The sequence below is a fragment of the Spodoptera frugiperda genome, chromosome 8, assembly GCF_023101765.2.
Source record: "Spodoptera frugiperda isolate SF20-4 chromosome 8, AGI-APGP_CSIRO_Sfru_2.0, whole genome shotgun sequence".
Classification (NCBI taxonomy): Eukaryota; Metazoa; Arthropoda; class Insecta; order Lepidoptera; family Noctuidae; genus Spodoptera; species Spodoptera frugiperda.
In genome coordinates, this window is record NC_064219.1 from 427,110 (window position 1) to 453,613 (window position 26,504).

Here is a 26,504-nt window from a genome sequence, read left to right on the forward strand (position 1 = left end):
AGTTGCCACGGGTTTCATCGTAATTTACATACAAATAATTTGTTACGCTCCAAAAAAGGACGCACTCTATGACATGTATTAATAAACCTTAAACTAAAGTAAAAAAACGCACAAATTTCTAACATAAATATTATTCCCAAGACTAAATTAAGTTCTAAAATTTTAAGTATTTATGTTTAAAATTGTAAAAAAGGCTACAAAATAATGTTTAATCCTTGACTTTTTAATTTTATGACTTCACTATCTCCATAGCTAATTATAACATCACTTCCGTATAATTTTTATAGTGTCTAGCTCCGAGTTTTCTGCGGGTTTTGTTTCATGGGAGCCATTTTGGCTGTAAAGCAAGAGGTATTATTAAATACATTATATCTTATCATCCAGGATATTCACTATTATGCTGTGAAATTTAGGTAGTCTGAAAATTTACATACAGCACCAAGAAAAAAACATTTATTGCCAACCCTAACTTGTACATTTTACAGCAGGCCGTAAGCAACTAAACCTAACCGTGTCAGCATTACCGAAGCGATTATTTATCAATAAATTAAAGAAAAAGCAATTGCTGACATTACAACAGTAATCCCAACTAGATATGAGAGTAATGACAACATTTGTTATTTAGTACCCTCCTCCCTCTCCTCCCTATCTTACTCTCTACGTCTACGCAAAATATAGTAGATATTTCCTTTTAATGTCTATCTCATTACTGGATTATGACAATAGTCGTGGACCTAATGACATACATGAGATGATGGTATTCATTCATTTATGGCATTATACTCCATTTGATTTTGAAGTAACCTGACTCTGCTCATATCAATAAAGTTCCCTAAGAAAAGGAGGATCCTCCGACTAGGCGAGGTGATCACGTCTGGTGGGCTTTTTGCCCAACTGTTATTCGTTGGGATTTTCTATCCGTGTTCAATCGCATGTAAACTTCATAATAATATGTGCGATGTAGGATTTACGACGTCATCCGTTGATTTACTCGTCAGTCGTCTATGTGCGACTTCTGTCATCTGTCTTATGTCGCCACAAGGTATATTCTTACTACAGAATAATAATATCAATACATTTTTAAACTAATTCCTCCAATAGATTTTAACTATTATACAGCTTAGTTTAAGATTATCCAAAGTCTGTATCTGGAGCCACGGTAGTGCCCCCGCCGTTATGAAGAAATTGCAGACTTGACTAGTTTTTTACAGAATGCTTTTTTGGGGGATTTACTATTACAACTTTTTGTTTTATATTCCACTACAATTGTTAAAAGATGTTGTAAAAAACTCATGGTTGACCAAACTCACTTCTAACATAAGTCATATAAATGTACATATCGTCGGCTTAAGTAATTGTTTGCAGTTAATGATTTCTTGTAATAAACCGACCTACAGATTGATATGATATGTTCCACAGATTGATAACTCCAACCCACGCACCAACATTTTACTTAAACGAAACATTATTCCTCTCCGCTCTTAAGGTTCTGCAACCTCTAGAGAATTACTAAAGCTTGTAAGTAGTTTTCAAGTTTTGATGGATGAACAGATAGATAACCGATAGGCGTCTTGAGACTTGGCTAATTCAGCTCAGCGCAGTAGATCAAACTGCTTAGGCGGTACTTGATAGAATAGTTCGTAATGAGACTAGCTACGGGGATGTGGTTTGCGCTGATGTTTCGCCGATAAGTTTGCAGATATTATAGTAATTAGTAGCGTATTAACTTCGTTTAGCTTTAGAAACACAAGTTTTGAAACTGTTTTGATGTCCTTGGTCATCTACTATCTTGCTTTCCGAATCGATACTCAAGAAAAGAGCGTATTCCTTTATAAAAGGCCGGCAACGCTACTGTGTCTTCTCTAGTGTTGTGTTGACCGTTTATCATCAGGTCATTAGTCTGCTCCTTTACCAGCTTATACCATAAAAACTACATATACTATCCGTCAAAGTGGTTGAAGGGATCGAGATGAAATTTGGAACAGGAGTAGTTTATAGTTTGGAATAACACATACGCTTCTTTTTAACCCACAGGAACGCGGGCGAAATCGCTGGCAGAAGCTAGTTTAGTAATAAAAGAAGAGAGATAGATAGGTTGAAAGGGATTTGTACCATTTTCGTCGACCGTCACCGATATCTTAATTTTCAGTGAGTGGCTACCATAAGTACGCATGACCATGCTTTTACCTCTTGGTTGTTTTTAGTATTTAAAGTCGGTTTTTTGACTGCCTCGTTGGCCGAGTGGTTGCAAGTGCGACTGCCGGGCAAGAGGTCTCGGGTTCGATTCCCGGGTCGGGCGAAGTATTGCTGGGCTTTTTTCGGTTTTTCGAAAATTTCTCAGTAGTAGCACGGAGCCCGGAAATGTGCCCGGTATAAGGCAATAGGCTCACCACCTATTACATGGGACTTACAACATAAATTGTGAAAAGTGTACACCCCAGTGGCATTACGTGCCATAATGTGCACCTCTGCCTACCCCTTCGGGGATTAAAGGCGTGACGTTATGTATGTATGTATGTAAGTCGGTTTTTTACACAGTTTCTCTATGTGGTGATATCGGTCAAGGGGCGTTATAAAAAAAAAACCATAAATGGCGATAAATGAGTACATTGTACAGTGGGAATTTTGGCGTGTAATCATTATGCACCATATCTATGTTTAACTCCTACTACTTTTTACTCGATTGTGTTTAGGACTAAATGCCTACTACTAATCACTTCACTGTTGGCCTGCCATTGGGCAAGAGCACACAGTTACATTTAAAGCAGTGTGCCAGTTTCATTTAGTTTTTTTTGCCTGTGTCTAGTGTTGTGTTGTTTACAGTTTTGTCGGTATGATCACGTAAAGATGACTGTTCATAACTTCAGGTAGGTTTTATTTGCAGAATTTGTTTTTTATTTTTGTGCGACATTTTTTGTCTATCTTAGTATTTGTTTTATTTAATAGAAATTTAAATGGAATTTAGGAACCAAAATCGTTTAGTAAATTAATAACTTTTTAACCGACTTCACAAAAAGGAGGAGTATATTTTTTATGTTTGAACGTCGATTACGCCGAGCTTTGTGACCGACTTTAACTTTCAGTGGGTGTGGTGTGTAGGTCCTAAATAATAATATGTTTTTGGATTTTAGCTTATGGTTATTGAAGTCAGTTTTTTTAAGTTTTGTTTTATTATAACCATAATACAGCTCCTTTGTTTGTTTCAGATCGCTGTTATTAGTAGCAATAATTATAAGTAATTGTATAACTTGGGCAACTTCGAGACACAATGTGAGTACTACAAACATCTATCAAACTCATATAAACATTTACGAAAAAATTGTAAGATCCTATGATACTAATCCTCTCCCGGTTCACTGTCCACCATCCCCATCTTCCGTCCCCCATACCCCATCACGCATCTCCCATACCCCAATCACCAAATCCCCTAACCGCAACTGCTAAAAGGGACTAGTTAGCCGCTCCTCAAGTGGCAATAGGGGCGAGGGTTTACCTACTGATTGCAACGCATATAAGACATACAAATTAACTCTTACAAGCTTAACATGCAGCCACATATGTAGTTTCTTGCGCACTATACTAATGCACTTATAAAGTTGTAACTCCTCTGGTGTTGCGAATGTCCATGGACGGCATCGATGGCTTGCCTACAGGTGTATTGCTGCACGTTTGCCAAGCAGAAAAATAGAGACGAAAAACAATAAAATAGGAATATTATGAATTAAAAAACGCGTTTATTCGTGTTATCAGTCGACGGCCTTGACTGTGTAGTGATTAAACTCATATTGCATAATTTGGCATGTGTCACCGGATAATACACTTTATTTATGAATCAGTCAATGAATCTTGAATTTAATCACATCGTCAACACATTTCTGTTGACGACTGGAAGTGGATGTAGGTTTCACCATAACTCTCGAATCAATGCATCGAATTAGATAATTCTTTGTAATTTTTGTACGAATGGAAAAACATTATTCACCAGAAAAGTCGGAAAATAGCATAGAATATAGCTACAAACAAAAAAAAAATAAAACACTTTGACTAATACATACCTACTTAACCAGGTTCGCCGCCTATATCTACCTGCATCCTACGTCTTACCCGGAGGAGAGGGGTCGGGTCCCTGGGGAGACTGGGGGGAGATCTCCCCTTGTTCTAGGACCTGCGGAGGAGGCGTAGCCAGCCAGAAGAGAACATGTCTAGAGTCAGAGTAAGCTAGAAACTATTTACCTGTTAATTTTATTAAGCTATCTAAGATTATACTTCTGGGAAACTTGGGGAGTCTACACCCATTGTGTGAAGATCAAATAGCTAATCCATTAAATTCAAAGAGTAATAGAGAGTAAACACAATAGAATCACCTAAGCAGTGGACTATAATGACTGCACGGTTGGTGCGGTGGCTGGGCAACTGCCTGCCGCGCAACGGGTAGCGGGTTCGATTCCCGCACGGAGCAACTCTTTGTGTGATTCACAAATTGTTGTTTCGGGTCTGGGTGTCATGTGCATGTGAACTTGTATGTTTGTAAACGCACCCACGACACAGGAGAAAATCCTAATGTGGGGCAACGTTTTTTTTTTTTAAAGAGAGATATTACTAATCAACTGTTCATTGATTACCGTCTTCTGTACTTGCTCAGACCACAGACCTCTTGTACTGGGGGCGACACGAAGTACTTCTCATGCCAGACTCAGGCCTGTCCCGCCGGCTCAGGCGACTTCAGAGCCGAGCAGTGCGCAGAATTCAACGACAAGGAGTTCAGGGGATACAAGTACAAGTAAGTTGTTCTTCCATCTACATTACTCTAATCATTGAAGGTCTAATTCCCCCATTCCAATTGTCCCAATCCCTGATTCCCCAACAACCCTTAAATTCCTAATCCCCAAAAGACCGGCACCGATCTTGTAACGCCTCTTGTGTTTCAAGTGTCTATGGGCGGCGGCGATTGCTTACCATCAGGTGATCCGTCAGCTCGTTTACCGCCTTCACACTTTTGTCGTACGGAGTTTCCGTACAAATTCTTTACTTGATTAAATTTTCATCACCAGTTGGGAGCCGTTTACAAAGACCCCAAACCCATGCGAGCTGACCTGTAGGCCGTACGGAGAGCGGTTTTATTACCGACACAAGCTGCACGTGGTGGACGGCACCAGATGTAATGACGATTCCTTCGACGTGTGTGTCAACGGTGTCTGCCAGGTAACACGCGCTCAACATGACTCTATAACTGTTCAACTATTTACTCCACCTGTTGGGAGACTATTACCGTGCCACCATACTTCCAGCACGTGGGCTGTGACATGATGCTGGGCTCCAATGCCAAAGAGGATAGGTGTCGGGAGTGCAGAGGGAATGGCACCAGCTGTCACACCACGGAAGGATTACTCGACTCTCAGGATCTCATAGAAGGTGAACCATCTTATAGCATCTCACAAAATAATACTATTAATGTTACGATATTGAAACCTTAAGTGACGTAGTGGTGTAACATTAAGGAGTTGGTCACAGAAACATAAATATTTTTAGTAGACACTAAATACCTCCTCTGTTATTACCTTCTCCGTGTGAGAAGGGGACTTTGCCCAACAGTGGACACTTGATATGAGCTCACAACATCTCAGATAACTATTATTTTTGCAAATATATTTGTTAATGTATTTATTGAGGATGTTTCTGTTTTAATTCTAGGCTACAACGACATCTTACTTATACCTGAAGGCTCCACTAATATCATTATTGAGGAAGTGAAACCTTCAAACAATTATTTAGGTAAGTGCTTTATTTACCACGGTAACTACATGAGCAGTACCATTGTACTAGTCATTTAGACTTCGGTGTATGAAAACTATTGTAAGACATTTTTATGGTATAAACCGGTAAAAGAGCAGACGGATCACCTGATGGTAAGCAATCGCCGCCGCCCGTGGAAAATAATAACTATATCTACTTACTATACGTATACCAATTTTCGTTCACAGCATTAAGAAATAAACACGGCAGGTACTACCTGAACGATAATTACAAAATGGACTTCCCGGGCAGAATCATGGTGCCTGGCGGCTTCTGCACTTATGTACGCAGTTGGGAAGGGTTGCCCTCACCAGACAAACTCCACTGCTTAGGACCCATCACGGAATCTCTGTATCTTTCCGTAAGTTTCTTATTGCAATTGAAGTTATAGTGACAAGAAAGTTTGACAGCACGGTTGGCGCGGTGACTAGGCAACTGACTGCCGTGCAACGTGTAGCAGGTTCGATTCCCTCACGGAGCAACTCTTTGTGTGATCCGTGAATTGTTGTTCAGGTCTGGGTGTCATGTGCATGTGAAATTGTATGTTTGTAAACGCACCCACGACACAGGAGAAAATTCTAGTGTGGGGCGTTATTTAAAAAAAAAGAGAAAAAAAAGTATAACAGAATATACGTTGTTTCTTTTTTTATGCCAACACACAATTTTTGAATAGAGTAATGATGGAGTTTCTTGCTCGTTTGTATCACAGCTTCTTCTACAAGATGAGAATGTAGGAGTCAAGTATGAATTCAGCGTTCCCAACCATTTTAAGATTCCCAACAACCAGCAATACGAATGGGTGCATGAGGAGTACACGCCATGCAGCGCCACCTGTGGTGGAGGTAGGTACTAACTGGCATAAACTTCATACTGGAATTAGGAACAAATTTGTAATAAAATCACACTTTGTTCACGTAAATATATGAAGAAAACTAGTAGAGCATTTCTCCTTATTCATTTACGTGAGTAAACCGTATTTTTTTAATTAGATTTTTATTTTTTATTCATTTTTATTTTTATTTATTTATTTCAGGCATCTAAGGCCCATAGAAAAATACTATACATAAATATTACATACAATTGAACTATATACTAATACATATTTTATATAAAAAATAACTTAAAAACTAATGCACTTCTCGGAATCTCCGATAGACGACACCCTTCGGCCAAAACTCTTCCTTGAAGAAGGTCTCGAAGTGTTGAGTTGGAACTCGCACCATGAACGACTTGAAGTAATACATGTCAAATTCCACTTTGTTTTTTAGTTTAAGTTTTTTTTATATTTTTTGTTTAAGCATTTATGCTTTTTGTCTTTACAACCCAGGTTTTCAAACCCGTAACGTGACATGCAGATCGAGAGAGAAGTTGGAGATGGTTGACAACAATAATGGGTAAAATTACCTTTCACATTCCCTGTAGTAACAATTAGCATAAAGCACTAACTCATACCTTTGATTTATAGACATGTATGTATTATATGTATTCCGCCTTCAAAACTTAAAGTGTGAGCCTTCATTTTTTTAAGTCAGGTAATACCTAAAACATGCAAGTCAGAAAAGTAATATGTTGAAAACCGCATAAAAATCGGTTCAGCCAGACGCGAGTTAACCGCGCACAAACATGCATATAAAACCGAAAGCCTCATTGCTTTGTAGTCGTTTGAAAAATCCAAAATCCGAATGTTTGTGAGGATGTATGGATGGATGTATGTTTGTTACTCACTCCTTCACGAAAAAAATATCGGATAGATTTTGAATTTAGTAAAAAGACATAATTATAGTCATGGGGTAATTTTTGTACTGGAAACGTGGGCCGAAGAAAAGCTAGTATATACAGATTGGAATTTAAAATGACGTGTTGTATTCAGTACCGCTGCCATAGTCCCTGATAGAGAGTGCTTGAAGTTGCTGGGCCCGAAACCTGAGCTAACGCAGAAGTGTAACCAAGACGTGCCCTGTCCACTCTGGTTCGTTGGACAATGGAAGCCGGTAAGATAGAATTAATAAAACCTTCTTTCTCCTGATTTTTTAATATCGTTATGCCTTTTATCCCCGAAGGGTTATAGAGGTGCATATTATGGCACGTAATGCCACTGTACAATGTACACCCACATTTCATAATTTATGTTGTAAGTCCCATGTAGTGGAGGTGGTGAACCTATTGCCATATACCGGGAACATTTCCAGACTCCGTGCTACTACTGAGAAATTTTCGAAAATCCGAAAAAAGCTTAGCAATACTTCGCCCGGCCCGGGAATCGAACCCGAGACCTCTTGCCCAGCAGTCGCACTTGCAACCACTCGGCCAACGAGGCAGTCACTTTCTTCTGATCTTTTCCTAAATAGATTGTAACTCAGTACTAAGTTGCTGTCGAATAATGGTAATTAATTATTATGTTATCGGCTTACTCACGTATTTGTTTGACGAGGAACTCGACTAGTTTCAAGCCATGCTAGAGGCTCATATTCATGAGCAGCATTCCGCGACACACGACGCGGCGATTGTCGCGAAATGCTGCAAATACGTGAGTAAGCCGATAACATAATAATTTAGTATGTCTCACGAAACTTACAATAACGATGGTAATGTTTGCTTAAAACTTCGTCTACCATACCTTCTTCCTCAGTGTGACAAACTGTGTGACGAGGGCAGGCAGACAAGACAGGTGGTATGCCACCAGAAGATCAATGGCCGTGTCACAGTGCTTGGTGATGGAAACTGTACAGACGAGAAACCATCAGTTGAGCAGAAGTGTATGATACGACCCTGTGATGGTGTGGACTGGGTGACTTCCGACTGGTCTGAGGTAAGTTCACACTGCGCACTGTTAGAACATGGTGATCCTCTATCTTATAATTGTTTAAGTGTGGGAGAGAAGACATGCTTTGGCACAAATGGGCCGGCTCGACCGGAGTGATACCACGGCCGAACCGAAAACTAACGTACAACAACGCTTGCAAGCTTGTGTTGTGTTTAGTTATGTATGTAAGTGAGGTTACCGGAGGCCCAATTATCCCTATTCCCATTTTTTTTTACATTTTATGGGTCAACGATTGGCCGCTACTTCGCCTGATGGTGTAATTCATTCCCAATCTTTTCAATCCCCGATTCCCCAACAACCCTTAAATTCCTAACCCCAAAAGGCCGGCAACGTACTTGTAACGCCTCTGGTGTTTCGGATGTCCATGGGCGATGGTGATTGCTTACCATCAGGTGATCCATTAGCTTATTTACCAGCTTATACCATAAAAATATATAAACATGTTTTAGTTAAACCAATAAATAAATAGGAAAAGTTGAATTCACGCATTTAATAAATAACATGTTTGTTTAAGTGCGACACCTGCATCTCAGAGAGGCGAACGCGAAGGGTGATATGTTTGACGCTATCTCATATCAGAGTGAATGACAGCTTCTGTAGCCACCATCCACGTCCAGTGGAGCAAGAAGAATGTGACCAGGACCACAGACCCGAGGCGCAGTGGCATACTACGGAGTGGAGCAAGGTATGCAGAATACTATAAATCTCAGACACATAACTTGGAGCTGACAACAGATAATTATCTTAACATGTCCTGTGAATGTTCTCCTCAACAGTGTACCGTACTCCGTGGGGATAGAGTTCATATTAGAAAGGTATTTTGTGGCGTTTACAAGAACGCTTACAGCATCGAACAAGTGGAAGACTCAAATTGTGCTCACCTCTTGAAATGCAATGACACCAAACCTTGCCCCGAAGCCGAAGAGGAATATCCTTTGCAGTGGTTCAGTGGACCCTGGTCTTTAGTAAGTAGTTGGTAGTTAATAAAAAATTTAGTCTGGATTTTTGTTCAGTAAACCTTTCATTGTTATAACAACTTCCAGTGTACCAAGGACTGTGGTGGAGGTGAGCAGTACAGACGTGTATTGTGCATGCGAGGGTTTGAGGAGGCCTTCGAATGCCCTTGGTTAAACATTATGCCAGATTCTATGCAGTTATGCAACACTGAACCTTGTGACCCAGGTATAAATATCGGCTAATATGTATACTAATTTTATTTGCTTGATATTTTGCATGCAATCATGGCCAGCCACTGACTAGATAAATCCACGGGAGTTATTACAACACCATGTCATCATTAAAACTAACTTTTTCACTTTAATTGGATATAAACATACATAGACTTTCTAAAATCTGAATTCATATATCTTACAGCAATAATCAACTCAAAGAATTTAAGCAGCCTTGATGAAAACAAGCTGCCATGTAACGAGACTAAGTTCGGATGTTGCCCTGATAACACGACTGCCAGCCTAGGACCATTTGATAAAGGTATTTATATTAATTCACCTTTACTAATAATAGGTACTACACATACATATAGTAAATTTTGACTTCATAGTAACGAAAAACACATGTACTTCCAAATTTCCAGGCTGTAGCAATCCACGTACATGTAAGGAATCCACCTATGGTTGCTGTCCTGACGGTGTGTCCCCAAAGCTGGGTGACACTGATGAAGGCTGTCCCGTGGAGGCGTGCGCAGACACGCTGTTTAGCTGCTGCTTCTCAGACAACAAGACGGCGGCTCAAGGCGATGGCCAGGTCGGATGCCCTGAAACTTCAACTACTGGAGCTGATACAGAAACCACAACTGAAGATCTTGAAACGAGTGCCAGTGAAACCACGCCCGGAGGCACCACGGAGGTCGGTAGCATAACCCAGGAACTATGCAGTGGCTTCGAGTTCGGATGCTGCGCTGACAACCAGACTGAAGCCAAGGGACCCAACGGTCTGGGATGTCCATGCAACGCTAATGCAGTAAAAACGCCTGCGAGTATTGCTGGAGATGAGAATGCCGTGGTGACCGGAGAGCTGGGTAGCCCGCTCTCAGTGCGGTGTTTGGCTAATGGGTGCCCACCGCCATTAGTATTATGGTACAAAGGCTATGACATATTAAAGGAGCTATACAATGATGATGTGTACGAAGCAAGAAGTAACGAGTTTATTATCAGAAATCTGACTATGGATACTCTCGGGCAATACACGTGCCAAGCGTACAATGGAGTAGGCAAGGCGGCGTTATGGGTGGTAAATGTCCGCGCAAACAGACCTGAGGGACTGTTCACTGAGAATACGTTGTTAGTGCCACGAGAGACGCTGCCAACTGGACGCAAGATACAGGTTACCATCACTGCGGAATATACTGAAACACGAATACCTGTGTTTACTGGTAAGTTTACAAAATGACAACTGTAAGATGAGCTTGGCTTGAAACTAGTCGAGTTCCTCGTCAAAACACTACGTGAGTAAGCCGATAACATAATAATTAACTGTAAGATAGTTCTTCGGTTGAATGTTGCTCTCAAGGTCGTCGTTCTATTTAATTTAATCCGTTTTTCCAAAATATTGGTCATGACACAAATAAAAATTTAGCATACTGATTCTCCGTAGGATATGTATATGTGTAGTACTGATCCAGGCTATTTATCACCCCGCAGTCTGTCTTACTATTTACTGAACATTATATATTATTCATTACTCATATCAAAAATGTTGATGTTTCAAAATCTTCGATCTCAGAAGCTAATACAACAGAAGGAACAACAATTGCAACTGTCGAGGCTCTTGAAACGAGTAAAGGAAGCACACCCGGAGTTGACACCGTGGAGGTCCGTAGCATCACCTTGGACCTGTGCAGTAGCTTCGAGTTCGGATGCTGCGCTGACAACCAAACTGAAGCTAAGGGACCCGGCGGTCAGGGATGCCCATGCAACGCTACTGAGCCTTGTGACTTTTTCCAGGGTATGTCATCAAGTTAATGTTTGATTTTCTTCACTTTTCCTAACAGTCTGAGATCAAGACTATATTATTTAGTGAATTATTTACTCTTATTTTGTTCGCAGGCATACCAATGCCACCAAAAGCGTCATTGCAGCCGGAGCTCGAGGTGGCAGTGGAGTCTTCGGAAGGTGGTAAAGCTACCCTTCAGTGTCTGTTTCAGGACATCCCTCCGCCCAAGATCACGTGGAGACATGAGAAGCAGAAAGTACGTATGAAGTACCTACCCAACATCGGGATTAGGTATTTTGCAATATTGTTTTTTTTTTCAAACCATTTTCATATTGAAATATATCACTGCATATTTGAGTTGTAAGGTCCCCAACAGATCAACCGCAGCACGGGTCGCTACAGGCTGATGTCTGACGGCACGCTGGAGATCGTGTCTCTATACCGGAATGACACCGGCCTCTACATCTGTGAGGCAGACAACGGGGTCAGAGTGGCCAAGCAAGAGATACACCTGGTCGTCAATGGTGAGATAGATGCCTAATTATACCATATACTCTGATTTCCTGCTGGACAGTACTACACTAACAATCGAACATTTCAAAGATCAATGCTTTAGCAACTGGGTGCTTCTAGATCCTATAAGGATGCCGGTTGGAATTGCTGGAGATGAAAACGCCGTGGTGACCGGAGAGCTAGGTAGCCCGCTCTCATTACGGTGTCTGGCGTATGGGTATCCGCCGCCATCTGTGTTCTGGTATTTGGACAAAGGCTTTGAAGAAATTATGGTGCCATTTAATAACGCCGAGTTTGAATCGAGAGGCAATGTGCTCCTCATCAGAAATCTGACTACGGATACTCTCGGGCAGTACATGTGCCAAGCATACAATGGAGAAGGCAAAGCGGCCTCGTGGGTGGTGGACGTACGCGCATACAGATCTGAGGGACTGTCCACTGTAAATGAGATGTTGGTGCCACGCACTACGCTAGAGGTTACTACCACTGCGGAGTTAACAACTATAACGCCAGCTTTTGAAACACATCCAACTGTGGTTACCGGTAAGTTTAGAAACTATCAGCTTTGGGATAGCTCTTCGATTGAACATATAGCATGTATTCCATTAAAATGTTGCACTTGAGGTTACCTTATAGTACCTTTAACACGCTTTTGTTCGATCGACCACTAACAAACAAAATTCACTTATGATTTTAATGAAACAACAAGTAGTACTCGTTCACGTAAGCATAATATAACTAATAATTTCAACGAAAACCTATAATAAAAAAATGTTTTTTTTAAACAAAATAAATAATTTAATTTATCAAGTATAAAATTCTGTGTAAACAGTATAATGAATGGTAAATGACCCACTTGTAATTAATCATTTCTTTGCATCGAACTGGTTTGAAGATGAAATTGGAAGGTGGCTGAACCTTTGATTATATGCTAGTAAACATATCCAATTTGGACGTATTCAAAAGTCTGCTACTATGATTAGTTACGATTTAAAAAAATATTCTGTCCACAGAGCCATTGGTACCAGTTAAATGCAAGGACAATCAATGGTTCGCTAACTGTGACCTGATCGTGCGTAGTAAATTCTGTACACACAAATATTATAAGATGTAAGTACATGTGCTACATTTTCATCTTAACGGTAATTATAAACATTTTGTACGAGTTATCCTTTTCTAATTTATGTAAGGGTATCTATCTTCATCGATGCGTGTCCTAATGTTTTTCACGAATCATCACGCAATAATGCGTTTCAATTGGGGTAGTATACAAAAATCGGTTGTATTAAAAATGTCTAGATACCACTAGGTACAAACTGGTGCAAACTGTACGACTACGGCGCAAGAGTGAGAGATCCTATACAACCTACTTGCTACCTAGTATTAGCATTTAATTGTATGCTCATGCACAGTAAATGTTTTTTATATACAAACATTCAGCTGAATCGGTTAAAGATATTTTTAAAATAGAGTTGCAAGATATTTGTGTGATATATGTGTTAAATTAGTATTTTATTCTATATTATTTACGTTTATCTGTTGCAGCTTCTGTTGTAAGTCGTGCGTGGAGGCAGGACAGCTCGACCCCAACGAGCTGTACCATTAAGCAGACCAGCCCTGAAGAGGAAGAATGGCTTCATCGGTACCTTACGTAGTATTAAGTGTAGCCAGATGTACCCAACACTGTTGTTACTGCGGCGATGACACATGACAAATGACAGAATTCAGATGACAAGCATACACGATCGACGAAACAAATCCTACATCACACATGTGAAGTTTATCATCAAGCGACCGTGTTTCATCTGAAGCGATACATATAATATACATAATTATGTAGATGCATACTAAATTACTATAGCTCAAACGTCCATGGACAGTCCCTAATCCTATATAACTTAATCACTTTCTTTCTACAATAAAAGTAAAATATCTTAAAAATTGTTCACTCATTCATTTCCAATAGATAAAACCCAGCCCTATGTTCAGCTATTAGACACATCTGTCCCATAAATCTCATCTTGTCAGCAGACAAGATCGATATAATCGATAATAGTGACGTCACTATGCATAATATCGACAATTTATAATCGTAGAGTTGGAGCGGGATCGCTCAAGTCTAGTGAAGTGGTGTTGGGGCAATTTGTATGCAAATATCGATGGTACTCATAGCGACGCGATTGGTTTGCGGTGCAAGTTAGGGGTTGTATCGATTGGGGCGAATGGGAGTTAAAATACATCATCAGATTAAACGCAATATTATATTGAAATGGTGACAGTAAGTGTATCAGGTGATTTTCTCATTTTACCTTAGGTAGTTTGCTTCTTTGAGAAGGGACCTGGCAAGGGAGGCCACCACGAGTTCGGGGGCTGAAGAATTTGGTTTCCCACACCCTCGTACCCACGTGTGAGAAGGGACACCGGTGTGGGTTTTGGTCAGTAAGAGTCTGACAGTCCCTTCCGTCCTATCCAGGTGAGAGGGCTTAATGAGGATTTCCCACATTAAAAAAAAAATATATTGAACAAACTGACTATTGAGTGTCATGGTTGATTTCCAACCTAAATGTAATATTGAAATCTGAATAATCAAAGGACATCATAGAAGTAAAAAAATCTCGGATTTATAATCGTTATAGGTGTGGCTCAAATAAAAACAATAGAATTGTGACGAAAAAGAGACCAACATTAAATTAAGCGCATCCCATCGAGACAAATATACGGTATATTTATTAAAGGTAAAACGCTAAATTGTATGACTTGTGCCGAGCTAATATGTATATTACGAGATAAACTTTGTTCACTGGTCATATATATCATGTCTGAGTTACTGCCGGTTACTGATTAAATTTTTCTCAAAATATATTGCTAAGAAAATTATTTGCCACGTTGGATTCTGATAAAAAGCCTCCTATATTTTTTTATAACCGCTGTTCCACACCAGGCTTTTGGACTTCTGTGTTGTGGGTGTCGTTTACAAACATACAAGTTCACATACACAGGATACCCAGATATAAAACAACAATTTGTGGATCACAGAAAGAGTTGCTCCGTGCAGGAATCGAAGAAATCTACCGAACGGTTGCCCAACCACCACACCAACCGTGCAGTTCAAATAGCGGGAAAATAAGACTTATCCACGTAGAATGGTATTTAATTTCATATAAAAAGTAATCTTATTCAGTTAATATAGCCACTCTGCTCGACACCTCAGTTCCCTTGATATCCGGAGCTTTGATGCAAATATCGGAAAAAAATACTTAACTTTAACAACAATACCCCTTCACTATAAAGATTTTTGGTGATTCATTAAATCCAAAATCTATTAAACCAAAAAAGGAATATAAAAATACGTTACAAGAACTAATCGTATTCTCACATCGTACACTTAAAGCGTATAATCTGTTAAAAAGCAGACGATCGGATATTGAACCGAAGTTGTCGATGCGAACGCGTGTCACCACCAGGCCCACATTTACATATCCCATCGGAAATATTCAACTTGTTAATGCGAACGTTAGCTGTTTACAAGATTCGATTCCTGCTATAAGTTCTGGTGGAGTGACACGGGACTTTTTTCATTATTATTTTTAGTGATATTGCAGAAAAATATTTTTTTGATTTTTCTGAAGAAATATAATAATTATGGTATCTGTGTGTGTGTGTGTTTCAGTGAAATAGTAGCACTTTTATTGCTTTTGGTTATCCTTATTTAGACAGTTTAGTCAAGATGTTTTAAAACCGATTTTTAAAACCGTTGTCATTTGTGTAAGTGTATGTGTTTTTTTTAATGGTATAGACCGGTAAAAGAGCAGACGTATCACCTGATGGTAAGCAATTGCAGACTTTTTAGGGGCTAGGAATTTAAGGGTTGTTGGGGAATCGGGGATTGGGAAGATTGGGAAGGGGGATATCTGGGCCTCCGGTAACCTCACTCACACAACGACATAATGCAAACGTGGTTTAACGTAGGTATTATGTGAGGCTGTGGTATGACTCTGGTCTAGCCGGCCCATTCATGACATTCACTCAAAGTTAAATAGTAAATGTGTAATGTGACTATCATAATTATTTTAATTTAATTTAGGTCTTAAAGAAACAAAATTAGTAACCAAAAATGGCGACCTTTATCTCTCATCCTTGACTAACCTAATTTCCCCTGTGTTCAATAAGAACTACAGATGAAAATATACATCTTAACACAGCTAATACAATTTAAACTTGTATCAATCTTCAAAGCGCGTCAGATAAGCCTATAGACCGGTCGAAATAAGTTAGTGTAGCTTTGTACGGGACGTGGCGTAAACATGGAAACGGCATTAACTTCTAGATATACATAGATTCCTTGGAATATTTGTGCTTCTAGAAAATACCACCTTCTAGATTAGTATTGAGTGTTTTGGGGACGAAAATTGGCTAATGGGTGGCGTAATTGGGTTAATTTGAATAGTCTAACAGCTGTGAGTGTATTTTTTTAGTAAAACTTTATCACTATGGAAATATAATATTGTATTTAGCTGGTCTTTTATTCGATGGTTTGCTATACATGAATGACTGAATAATTATGCCTAATTTTTTGTACGGCAAAAATTACCTTATAATGAATTTTCATGGTAGCTCATACTCTGTTTACATACCGAATGTCATCAAAATCCGTTCAGTAGTTTCAGAGTAATTGACAGACAAACATCCTGACAAACCAACTTTCACATTTATAATATTAAGTGTGATTTTTACGTTTTGTACAATTAATACCCAAGACATGTATAAACGGATCAACAGCATTAATGTTAAGAGATTGTATTAATCAAGAAGTTTTCCTTATCAATCACACTTTAAGGTGTTTTCACCGTACAAAACCGTCTAGAGGTAATAATAATAATAATAAGTCCGCAAGGCAGCTTGTGGCGAGCTGTTGGGCAGTGGCGACCCCACGGACCTGACTCCCGGGAGAGGCCCTACTTTTTAACTCCGGTTGGTACTCGTGACTATCCGGAGTGGCCTCTCCTACCTCACTCTTGCCTTAATCGGCTGGTTTGAGTGGAGATTCGCAAGAGTGGAGTTGCCTTCAGCTCCACTTGGGGGAAGGACGTATCCCAGTAAGATGCTGGTAGGGGTCTTGACCGTACTTCCGGGATTGCTCTGATAGCCGTGGGATGCCTCCCCTTCCTCAAGCAGCTCAACGGATGTTGCTTCCCTTGTCGCTACATGCTAGCGGCCGTTTTCGGGGGCCCACTATTGAGTTTGCGAGTCACCCCCTGCCTGTTTATCCGTATTTTTCAATATTGGTCAGGGGCAGGGGCCATAGTCCCCATAGTTAACCGGTTAACTATTCCACAGCCACCCACACCCATATCCCTATCATTTCCTTTTACCATATCTCACAATAGTCCTGCATCAACCGGGGATTGTCCTTTGGTGTACTTCCATAGTGCATACAGGGATAATCGCCGGCTGATGTCCCCTTACATTTAGATTAAAATTGTTCAACGGGCCTCTGCGAGTTGGCTTCGGCCCCTCGTACGCCTTCCAAAGGTCCGGGACCCTGTGGTCCCGTGATTATGTAAATAACAATTAAAATAATAATATAATTGAGCCAGGAGGAGACGAGGCGCACCCCCACCATCCCCGGACTCGTCGCTCAGCTCCGCCTCGCCGTCGCCGGAACCCAACCACGAACCGGTGACAGCAGTAGCGTCGAGCTCGAGCGACGAATATTTCTCCCCACCGACGTCGCCGCCACCTGTACGTCGGCCGAGGAGAGGCCGGCCACCGACGGGCTTGGGAGCCAGGGGTCAACAGACCCCGGGACGGGTCCCCGCTGCCGGTGGTTGTGCGCGGCGCATGAAATGGACTCAAACAATAAATGAGAACGTCATGCGCGCGTACTACGGTGCTACGGAGGGAGGAACCAACCTCACTGCGTACCGTGAAAGGATGCTGTCGATGTTTCAGGTACTCGAGCCATCCGTCAACGTCTCGGCTCAACGACTCTCGGATCAGGTGCGGGTCATCCAACGCAATCGTAGATTGGACGAGGCTGCACTTGATAGGCTGCACTTGATCGGCTACGCTCAGAAGCACTGCGCAACCGTGTCGTCCCCGCCCCACCACAAGAGGTGGTACAAACACCTACAGTGTCACAAAATGTGACACCGACCACTCCTGCCGCTGGAGTGGAGGACGACAGGGTTGAACAAGTAAGTACTCAGTGCAATGAACGACTGAGGAGTGCTTTGGAGGATGCAATTCGTGAGTATAGATTTGCTCCTTTAAAACCAAAACTGCCACGTTTGCCCATGTGTGGAAGAAATAGGGCGCTGGTAAGCGCTCTGGATTCGCTACTTAAAACATATTTTGAAAGTAGCGAAAACCTCTATGATACACACTCGATTCTGTACTGTGGGGCGGTAGCAGCTTGTCGAGTAGCTAACGTCAGATTCTCGAATCTTGACGCAGCAGTCCGACCAAAACCAGCAGTACCAGCCTGGCAGTGCAGGATTGAACGTCGTATCAGTGAGGCCAGGGTGCTTATCGGCAAACTATCCTGCTTCAGGGATGGCAATACTCGTCCTAGAGTGATGCGCTTTGTAAGACGTGCATTTGTGGGGACTGAAACCAGTCCTCATGAATACATGTCGCGTGTTACAGAGCGCATCGACTTCCTGAAGCAGAAAATCTACGCATGGGCAAATCGTATCAGGCGGTACAAAAAACGAGTAGAGCGATATACTCAGAACCGCATGTTCCAAAGAGATCAGAGATGGGTATATAGAAATTGGGAACGATCCAACCAAGATGTGACTGATGGGCGGCGACCGGATGATGAAGCCACTAACACATTTTGGCGCAACATCTGGTCGGTGCCTGTCAGCCACACAGAGGATGACTGGATCTATGATGTTGAGCGAGGGTGTGAAACTGTGCCAGAGATGAAGGAGGTGATAATCACCTCCTCTGATGTGAGCAGTGCAGCCTGTTCGGTCCCAAATTGGAAATCACCGGGGCCAGACGGGCTGCACAACTTCTGGCTCAAATGGTTCACCAGTTCACACGCTCGCTTAGCATCGCAATTCCAGGCAGCTTTAGAAGCTGGATCGTTGCCCCAATTTTTTAACAACAGGCGTTCTGATTTATCTGCTCCATAAATCAGGTACTTCCACTGAACCCAAAAATTATAGACCAATAACATGTTTACCAACGGTCTATAAACTTCTTACATCTATTTTAAGAACAAAAATAACAAAACATATTGAAAAACATTCCATTATGTCTGTATCTCAAAATGGATGTAGGAAGGGGTCTCGTGGAACTAAGGAGCTACTCCTCATTGATATGGTTGTAAGCCAACAGGTTCGTCGGTCCCGAAAGAATTTGTCTACATGCTGGATAGGTAATAAAAAGGCATATGAATCTGTGCCACATACATGGCTCATGAGGGTGCTGGAGTTGTATAAGATAGATGCAACTCTCCGCGCCTTCTTGCAGTCATGTATGAGGCAATGGAGTACTGTGCTTTGCTATCCGGGATGTAGACAAATCCAAGGGAGTGAAGAACCTGTAAGGATAGTGCGAGGAATATTCCAGGGTGACAGTCTGAGCCCACTATGGTTCTGCTTGGCCTTGAATCCTCTCAGTACTTTATTGGAGGCTTCAGGGCTAGGCTATCCTTTGCGGAGAAGGGGTCTAGTCATATCCCACTTGCTTTACATGGATGACCTCAAGTTGTTTGCTCCAAATAACAAACAACTGATGGAACTACTGAAAATAACTGAAAAATTTAGTAGTTCCATCAGAATGGAATTTGGAGTAGATAAATGTGCTGTCATGCATGTGAAGCGAGGAGGGATTGTGGAATCTGAGGGTCTAGAACTCTCAGATTTCATAAAACTAAGAGCGCTCTCCGCAAATGATACTTACAAGTACCTGGGTATGTCAGAGGGATTAGGCATTAATGGGCCGGACATGAAACAATCGTTACGGGAACGCTTCTTTGGCCGCCTGAATAAAGTGCTGAAAAGTTCATTATCAGGCGGAAACAAGGTGCGAGCCTATAACGGTTGGGTCATGCCGGTTCTGATGTATTCTTTTGGTATACTCAAGTGGACTCAGACTGAACTTGACACCCTGGATAGGCGAGTCCGAACACTGCTGACTGCAAATCGTATGCATCACCCTCGTTCATCGATCATGAGGTTGTATATCCCGCGGAAGTGTGGGGGTCGAGGCTTATTAAATGCTAAGACCCTTCATAACCGTGAGGTGTGCAACCTCAGGGAATATTTCCTGAAAGTAAACGAGGGTATGCATCGAGAAGTAGCAGCAGTGGACAATGGATTCACTCCACTATCTTTAGCAAAAGAGAACTGGCGTAAACCTGTGGTACTGAGCGTTAATGACCGCAAGGAGGTATGGCATAGCAAGGAGCTCCACGGACGCTTCTTCCGGGCCCTTCATGGACCCAGTGTAGATTTTCTGGCGTCCGTATCTTGGCTACGATTCAGTAATCTCTTTGGAGAAACTGAAGGATTTGTCTTTGCAATTATGGACGAAGTTATCCTTACGAATAACTACCGGAAATATATTATTAAGGATGGGACCGTTGACATATGTCGGGCATGTCATAGTCCTGGTGAATCCATAAGACATATAATTTCTGGTTGTGGTCGTTTGGCTAATGGTGAATATTTGCATAGACATAATCAGGTGGCCAAGATTATCCACCAGCAACTTGCTTTGCACTACCAACTTGTTGAGTTTGAGGTTCCATACTACAAGTATGTGCCCGATCCAGTTCTCGAAAACGGCCATATCACGTTGTACTGGGATCGATCTATCATCACTGACAGGACTATTGTAGCCAATAAACCTGATATAGTGGTGATAGACCGACAAGCGCGCCGCACGATGATAATCGATATCACCATCCCTCATGACGAGAACCTCGTGAAAGCTGAAAAAGATAAACAAATAAAATATCTTGACTTGGCTCACGAGGTTGTCGACATGTGGAATGTGGATTCGGCTATCGTTGTGCCGATAGTCGTGTCGGCCAACGGATTAATACCCAACATCCTCAACAACCACCTTAGGAGGCTTTGGTTGGGCGGGTGGATCAAGGGCCTGATGCAGAAGGCAGTACTCCTCGAAACGGCACGTATTGTGAGAAGGTTTCTGTCTTTGGAGCCCTAACCACCGGTAGCTTGGACCATGCTCCCGCTACTGGTCGGCTCCTATTTTTATATTTTTAAATGTTATTTTGTTTTTTATTTTTATAAGTAATGTTTAAAAATATAATTTTAGAGTGTTATAAATAAATATATATTAATAATAATATGCAAACATCAAATAAACTAGTGGACCTTCAATATGAATGATACACGCATTCACTTAAGAGTGATACGCGTGCCTAGGGCTGTCCCCCGCCCATATATCAAGGGCTGCCCAAGCACCGTTATAAATTTTTCGGTCAAGAAATTGGTCAGTCTCCGTGATATATACCGGTTTAGTCACAGTAAATACTTACTCAAGTTACACGGAGCTACTATGAGAAATTTATGGCGAGTAATATACGGGTTGATGAAACTAGCCGAAACGACGTACGGATGGATGCGATTTTTTTTTTTTTATGTGCGTATGTTATTTTTATGTAGCTTTTCTAGAGTGGGTGTAGTCTTTTGTGTTGATTAAAACCATCTGTAATTACAGTCACAAAATTCGAATAGATCTCCACATTTAACCTGCGATATTCTTCTAAAAACAAAAGCATATCGACGGTTAAAAGGAAATAGGGTATAAGCGACATTTTGGTCAAAAATGAGTTTATTATGCTACCCTACGTAAAATTTTCGCTGCGCTTACTCTCATGGCTCTACGATGACATTTTAGGCGTTTATACCCTTACAAAACAGTTTCGTGCGTGCGCGCTCACCGTACGGACGTGTGTAGGTATCGATACGTAACAACCAGTGAACAAAAATATTATTATTACAAAATGGTGCAATGTAAGAAGTGCAACCTTTTTGTATCCTTAGTAAAGGATGACATAGTGAAGTGCAAAGGTGAATGTGGTAATGTTTACCACAAAAAATGTGTAAACAAAAAGTTTATGAATAATGCAACTTGCGATGACTGCCAATTAAATAAATGCAGTCCTAAACAATCCGGAGATGACGTAAAGTTAACTCTAAACCCCAGGGAAGAGTCTGGTGAAAACGTGTTGGCCGAAGTAAATAAGAAATTGGCGGTGATTTATAACTTGGATAAGAAGATAGAAGAACTTACCAAAAGTGTGGAATTCTATGCTGATATGTACCAGTCCTTACTAGAATATAAGGAAGAGTCGCAGAAGAAAATCAAGGCATTAGAACAAAAGAATGTATATCTTGAAAAATGTAATAAAGCATTAGAAGAAAGAGTACAAGAGATAGAAATGAGAGATAAAGAAAAAAACCTTGAAATACACGGACTAGAGAAATGCGGCAACGAAAACACCAAACAAGTTGTTAAAAAACTTGCTGAAAAACTAAAACTTGACCCAAATGAAATCGAAGATGCACAGAGGGTAGGCCAAGAAAAACCAGATGATACAAAGCCCAAGATTGTGCTGGTTACCTTACGGTCTAAGTCTGCTCGCAATAACTGGATGCTTGTGAAGAAGGATACTAAAATATATAATGATAAGGTCTATGATAACGGCAGTGAAAGAAGAATATATTTTAACGAAGATTTGCCAAAGTATAAGCGACAACTTCTATGGGCGGTGAGAAATAAGCTTAAGCCGAAAGGTTACCAGTATATATGGGTGCAAAATTGCAATATCTTGGTTAAAAAGAATACTGAGGAGAAAAAAATCTACAACATAAGGTCGGAAGACGATTTGAAAAAATTCGACGAATGTACCTAAACATCGCGCATAAGGCGGCACGCAACACACTACGTGATAATGATCAGCAACATTCGATCGTATAGATGACATTCCTAATGACATAAACTTCAATAGATATTATGATATGATGGCTTTACATAAATACCTAACTCAGAATACATGGAACACTCATATTCTACACCTAAACATAAGATCTCTTCGAAAACACTTCAATGAATTAATAGTAATGTTGGATAAAATTAAATATAACATAGATATATTGATTTTAAGTGAGATAAATATAAAGAAAGAAGAACTACAGATATATCAAATAGTTGGATACAATACTTTTATACATACTAGAGAAACCAAACGAGGAGGTGGATTGTTAATATATTTTAAGAACAGTTTAAATTTTGAAGCTGCAGTAGTAAATACAAGGGAAATAGAAACAATACATGGTCAATTGATTAATGGGAAGGACAAAACTCATATAGTTGCGATTTACAGACCACCTGCAAATAATAAATTAATATTCATCCAGCAATTAAATGCCCTAATAAAATCCATTCCATCATCTGAAAATGTTATCGTGATTGGCGACACTAATATTAACATCTTAAATGACACGACAAACCCTACCGTAACAAGATACAAAAACGCCCTGTGTGGATGCGGCCTGCTGTGTGCAATACCTAGCGACGAAATAACGCGCGAAGCGATCGCGGACGGCCGGCTCGAGACTTCGTGTTTGGATCACATCTGGGTGCGAGCGAGACGGAGCGAGTGCGACGCGAGCGCGTATGTGCTTGAGTCGCGCATTGCAGACCATCACGCAGTGGGGATATCGTTGAAGTTATGTGTGAGTGACAACGAAAATCAGTGTGTGAGTGCCAGTAGTAATAATAATGGTGTGCGCGAAGTGATTTGTAACAAAACTGTGAAACAAAAACTGGATGAATATGACTGGACTCAGTTGCTTAATATATCATGTCCGATAGTTTTATATGAGACTATGTGCAATGTATTTGAAAGGATTTATAGGGAAAGTACAGTTAAAGTTACGTTAGGTAATAAGAAAACAATAAGACAACCATGGGTAGATAAAGATTTATATACAATGTTATTGCGAAAAGATTGTTTATTTAGAATATGGAAAGTTGATCCGAAGAATATGAACAAGCGATTAGACTATACAAAATTTAGAAATAAAGTAAACAAACTAATTATTATGGCAAAAAATAATTACAGACAGGAACAAATTAGGAAATGTAATGGAGATTTTAGAAAAATATGGCAGAATATAAATGAATGGTTAGGACGTAATAAGACTAGCTCAGGTGATGTCATATTAAGGCATTTAGGTAAAATAGATAGTATAGAACAAATTTGTACAAATTTCACTAAAACATTTACGGAGGAAATAAAGGCGATTAAACATACATGTAACTTGAAATTCTTAGATAGAAATAAATATGTAATACCGAGTGAAGTGAGTTATAGGTATAAAAAAGTCTCCTCGGAAGAAGTAGAAAAGGTTATAAGGAACTTGTCATGTGAAAAAGCACCCGGTTCCGATGCAATACGAGCGCAGGACATTATTTATATACAAAAGCGAATAAGTCCGGTTCTAGCATTATTTATAAACACCTCATTGACTAGTGGAATCTATCCTGACAAATTAAAAAACGCAATTATCCGTCCTATTTATAAATCAGGTAGTCATTTAGATTATGCGAATTACCGGCCTATCGCAATATTATCAGTTATAGATAAAATAATCGAAAAAATAGTTGTAGGTCAGATCAGCGGGTTTTTGGAAAATCATAAAATACTATGTGACACTCAACATGGTTTCCGTAGAGGACGAAACACGGTCTCGGCTCTTTTAGGTTTCTCTGACTACATTAATGAGTCTCTGGATTCTGGGAAACAGGTTTTGGCGCTTTTCATTGACTACAAAAAGGCATTTGACACACTAGACCATGAGATATTATTACAGGCAATGGATGAATGCGGAATACGCGGTCCCACAAATAAATGGTTTAAAGACTACCTAACCAATAGAAAGATAAATACCTTCATATCTGGCAAGTCAGGGAAAGAGGCGGTTGTAGAATTGGGTGTGCCGACTGGATCTGTGTACGGGCCAGTAGGATATATAATGCATGTAAATGGTGTGTCAAATGTCGTAGAGAAGTGTAAGGTATTTATGTACGCTGATGATATGTGCCTTATATATGCATCCAGAGATATAACCGAAGCTCAGAAGTATATACAGAATGACTTTGAAAACATCAGTAAATGGGCACATGACAATGGAATTATATTAAACCATAAAAAAACGAAATGTATGCATATATACTCGCCATATAATCGGAATGCTAAATCTGTAAATACTGAATCTGTCGCAATTTTAGGGCATACATATGAATGTTTACACAGAAACAAATATAACTGTAATTGTAATAAACTAGAATATGTACAACAATTTCGATACTTAGGCCTAACAGTAGATAACAATTTCAGTTGGAAATTGCATGTAAACGACATTTGTAACAGACTAAGGTCTGTGTTATGTAAGTTTTACCACCTAAAATTTGTATTAAACAAAAAGACGTTAAGATTAGTTTACTTCGCACTTGCAGACTCGCTGTTAAGTTATGGACTTCTTGTGTACGGCCGAACATTCAAAACATATTTAAAAGACATTAAAGATATACAAATAAGACTGCTAAAGTTCCTAGTAAGTAGAAATGTTAAAGCTGAGTGCAATAAAGAGTATGATAGATTGTTTCCCATTTGTAAAATCATACCCGTTGATAAAAAAGTTGAATATTTAATTGGACTGGAATATTATTATAAGGAAATGTATAAAATTAACGTTAAGAACAAATATAATACACGTAGGGTTAGAGAAAACCAACTGGCTGTGCCAAAAATTAAAAACTATTATGGTAAAAGAACATCCGCCTACTTAGTACCTAAAGTGTTTAACAAGTTAGATATATTAAGAGAAGAAGGAAAGAAATATAGTAAAGGATCTCTAAAGTCAAAATTAAAAAGAATGTTGTTAGAGTTAAGGAGGTAAATTATTATTGTTTTTGTTTTGAGTTTTTATGTTTTATTTAATTTTATTATTGTTTTATAATGTGGAGTTAACTATGTCAGTATTATTTTATTAGATTGAGTTAAAATTGTAAGCTTAATACGCTATGTCCTGTAGTTATAGAAACTTAGTTGTGAGTGTGTGTCATTTGATTGGTTAAAATTGTTTAATGAGCGCTTCTCGCCATCAAACGTTACAGTTTGGCGAGTCTAGATTTAAGACCACAATTTATGTAAAAACTTTGAATAAAATTATAAAAAAAAAAAAAAAAAAAAAACATTTTCCTAGTATTCTTTTGACGACAGACGAGTTTAAACGGCTCTCCTGAACATTTCATTTTTTGTCGATTATACCCTATTTCCTTTTAACCGTCGATATACAGTTAAATAAATAAAAAGCAAAGTTCAAAAATAGAACGAAACATTTCACAAGACATCTCGATAGTTGGA

General features: G+C 40.0%; 3 protein-coding genes across 5 annotated transcripts; all 3 read left to right on the top strand.

Annotated features, from left to right (window-relative positions):
- The first annotated feature begins 2,721 nt into the window (after positions 1–2,721).
- Positions 2,722–14,023, top strand: LOC118275777 (papilin). 3 transcript variants are annotated; one of them, XM_050695333.1, is made up of 23 exons: positions 2,722–2,867; positions 3,207–3,270; positions 4,068–4,213; positions 4,643–4,780; positions 5,052–5,202; positions 5,289–5,412; positions 5,692–5,772; positions 5,982–6,154; positions 6,503–6,635; positions 7,121–7,187; positions 7,664–7,784; positions 8,423–8,602; positions 9,132–9,302; positions 9,394–9,582; positions 9,661–9,799; positions 9,992–10,108; positions 10,212–11,009; positions 11,345–11,581; positions 11,683–11,825; positions 11,946–12,093; positions 12,203–12,625; positions 13,096–13,192; positions 13,628–14,023. In XM_050695333.1, the coding sequence occupies exons 1-23, from the start codon at positions 2,848–2,850 to the stop codon at positions 13,686–13,688; spliced, it is 3,921 nt and encodes a 1,306-aa protein (XP_050551290.1). In that variant the 5' UTR covers positions 2,722–2,847; the 3' UTR covers positions 13,689–14,023. The 3 variants fall into 3 exon arrangements, with proteins under 3 accessions (XP_050551290.1, XP_050551291.1, XP_050551292.1); XM_050695334.1 differs by having other exon boundaries at positions 11,360–11,581; XM_050695335.1 differs by lacking the exon at positions 13,096–13,192.
- A 2,818-nt stretch (positions 14,024–16,841) lies between these two features.
- On the top strand, positions 16,842–19,227 carry LOC126910971 (uncharacterized). Its single transcript, XM_050695642.1, has 3 exons — positions 16,842–16,879; positions 17,680–18,034; positions 18,133–19,227. The coding sequence occupies exons 1-3, from the start codon at positions 16,842–16,844 to the stop codon at positions 19,225–19,227; spliced, it is 1,488 nt and encodes a 495-aa protein (XP_050551599.1).
- Positions 19,228–21,996: 2,769 nt separating this feature from the next.
- Positions 21,997–26,048, top strand: LOC118270131 (uncharacterized). Its single transcript, XM_050695413.1, has one exon. It carries the CDS (start codon positions 22,074–22,076, stop codon positions 22,983–22,985), a length of 912 nt encoding a protein of 303 aa, XP_050551370.1. The 5' UTR covers positions 21,997–22,073; the 3' UTR covers positions 22,986–26,048.
- The last annotated feature ends 456 nt before the right edge of the window (positions 26,049–26,504 follow it).

Bases quoted from the DNA above. Each gene is read 5' to 3' on its own strand.
- LOC118275777 (XM_050695333.1), top strand. From the start codon at position 2,848: ATGACTGTTCATAACTTCAG. The intron at 6,636-7,120 runs GTAGGTACTAAC...TTTACAACCCAG, and splicing joins CAGCGCCACCTGTGGTGGAG to GTTTTCAAACCCGTAACGTG. The intron at 11,826-11,945 runs GTACGTATGAAG...GGTCCCCAACAG, and splicing joins GGAGACATGAGAAGCAGAAA to ATCAACCGCAGCACGGGTCG.
- LOC126910971 (XM_050695642.1), top strand. From the start codon at position 16,842: ATGTATAAACGGATCAACAGCATTAATGTTAAGAGATT. The intron at 16,880-17,679 runs GTATTAATCAAG...TAATTGAGCCAG, and splicing joins AGCATTAATGTTAAGAGATT to GAGGAGACGAGGCGCACCCC. The intron at 18,035-18,132 runs GTACTCGAGCCA...TGCACTTGATAG, and splicing joins GGATGCTGTCGATGTTTCAG to GCTGCACTTGATCGGCTACG.
- LOC118270131 (XM_050695413.1), top strand. From the start codon at position 22,074: ATGGTGCAATGTAAGAAGTGCAACCTTTTTGTATCCTTAGTAAAGGAT.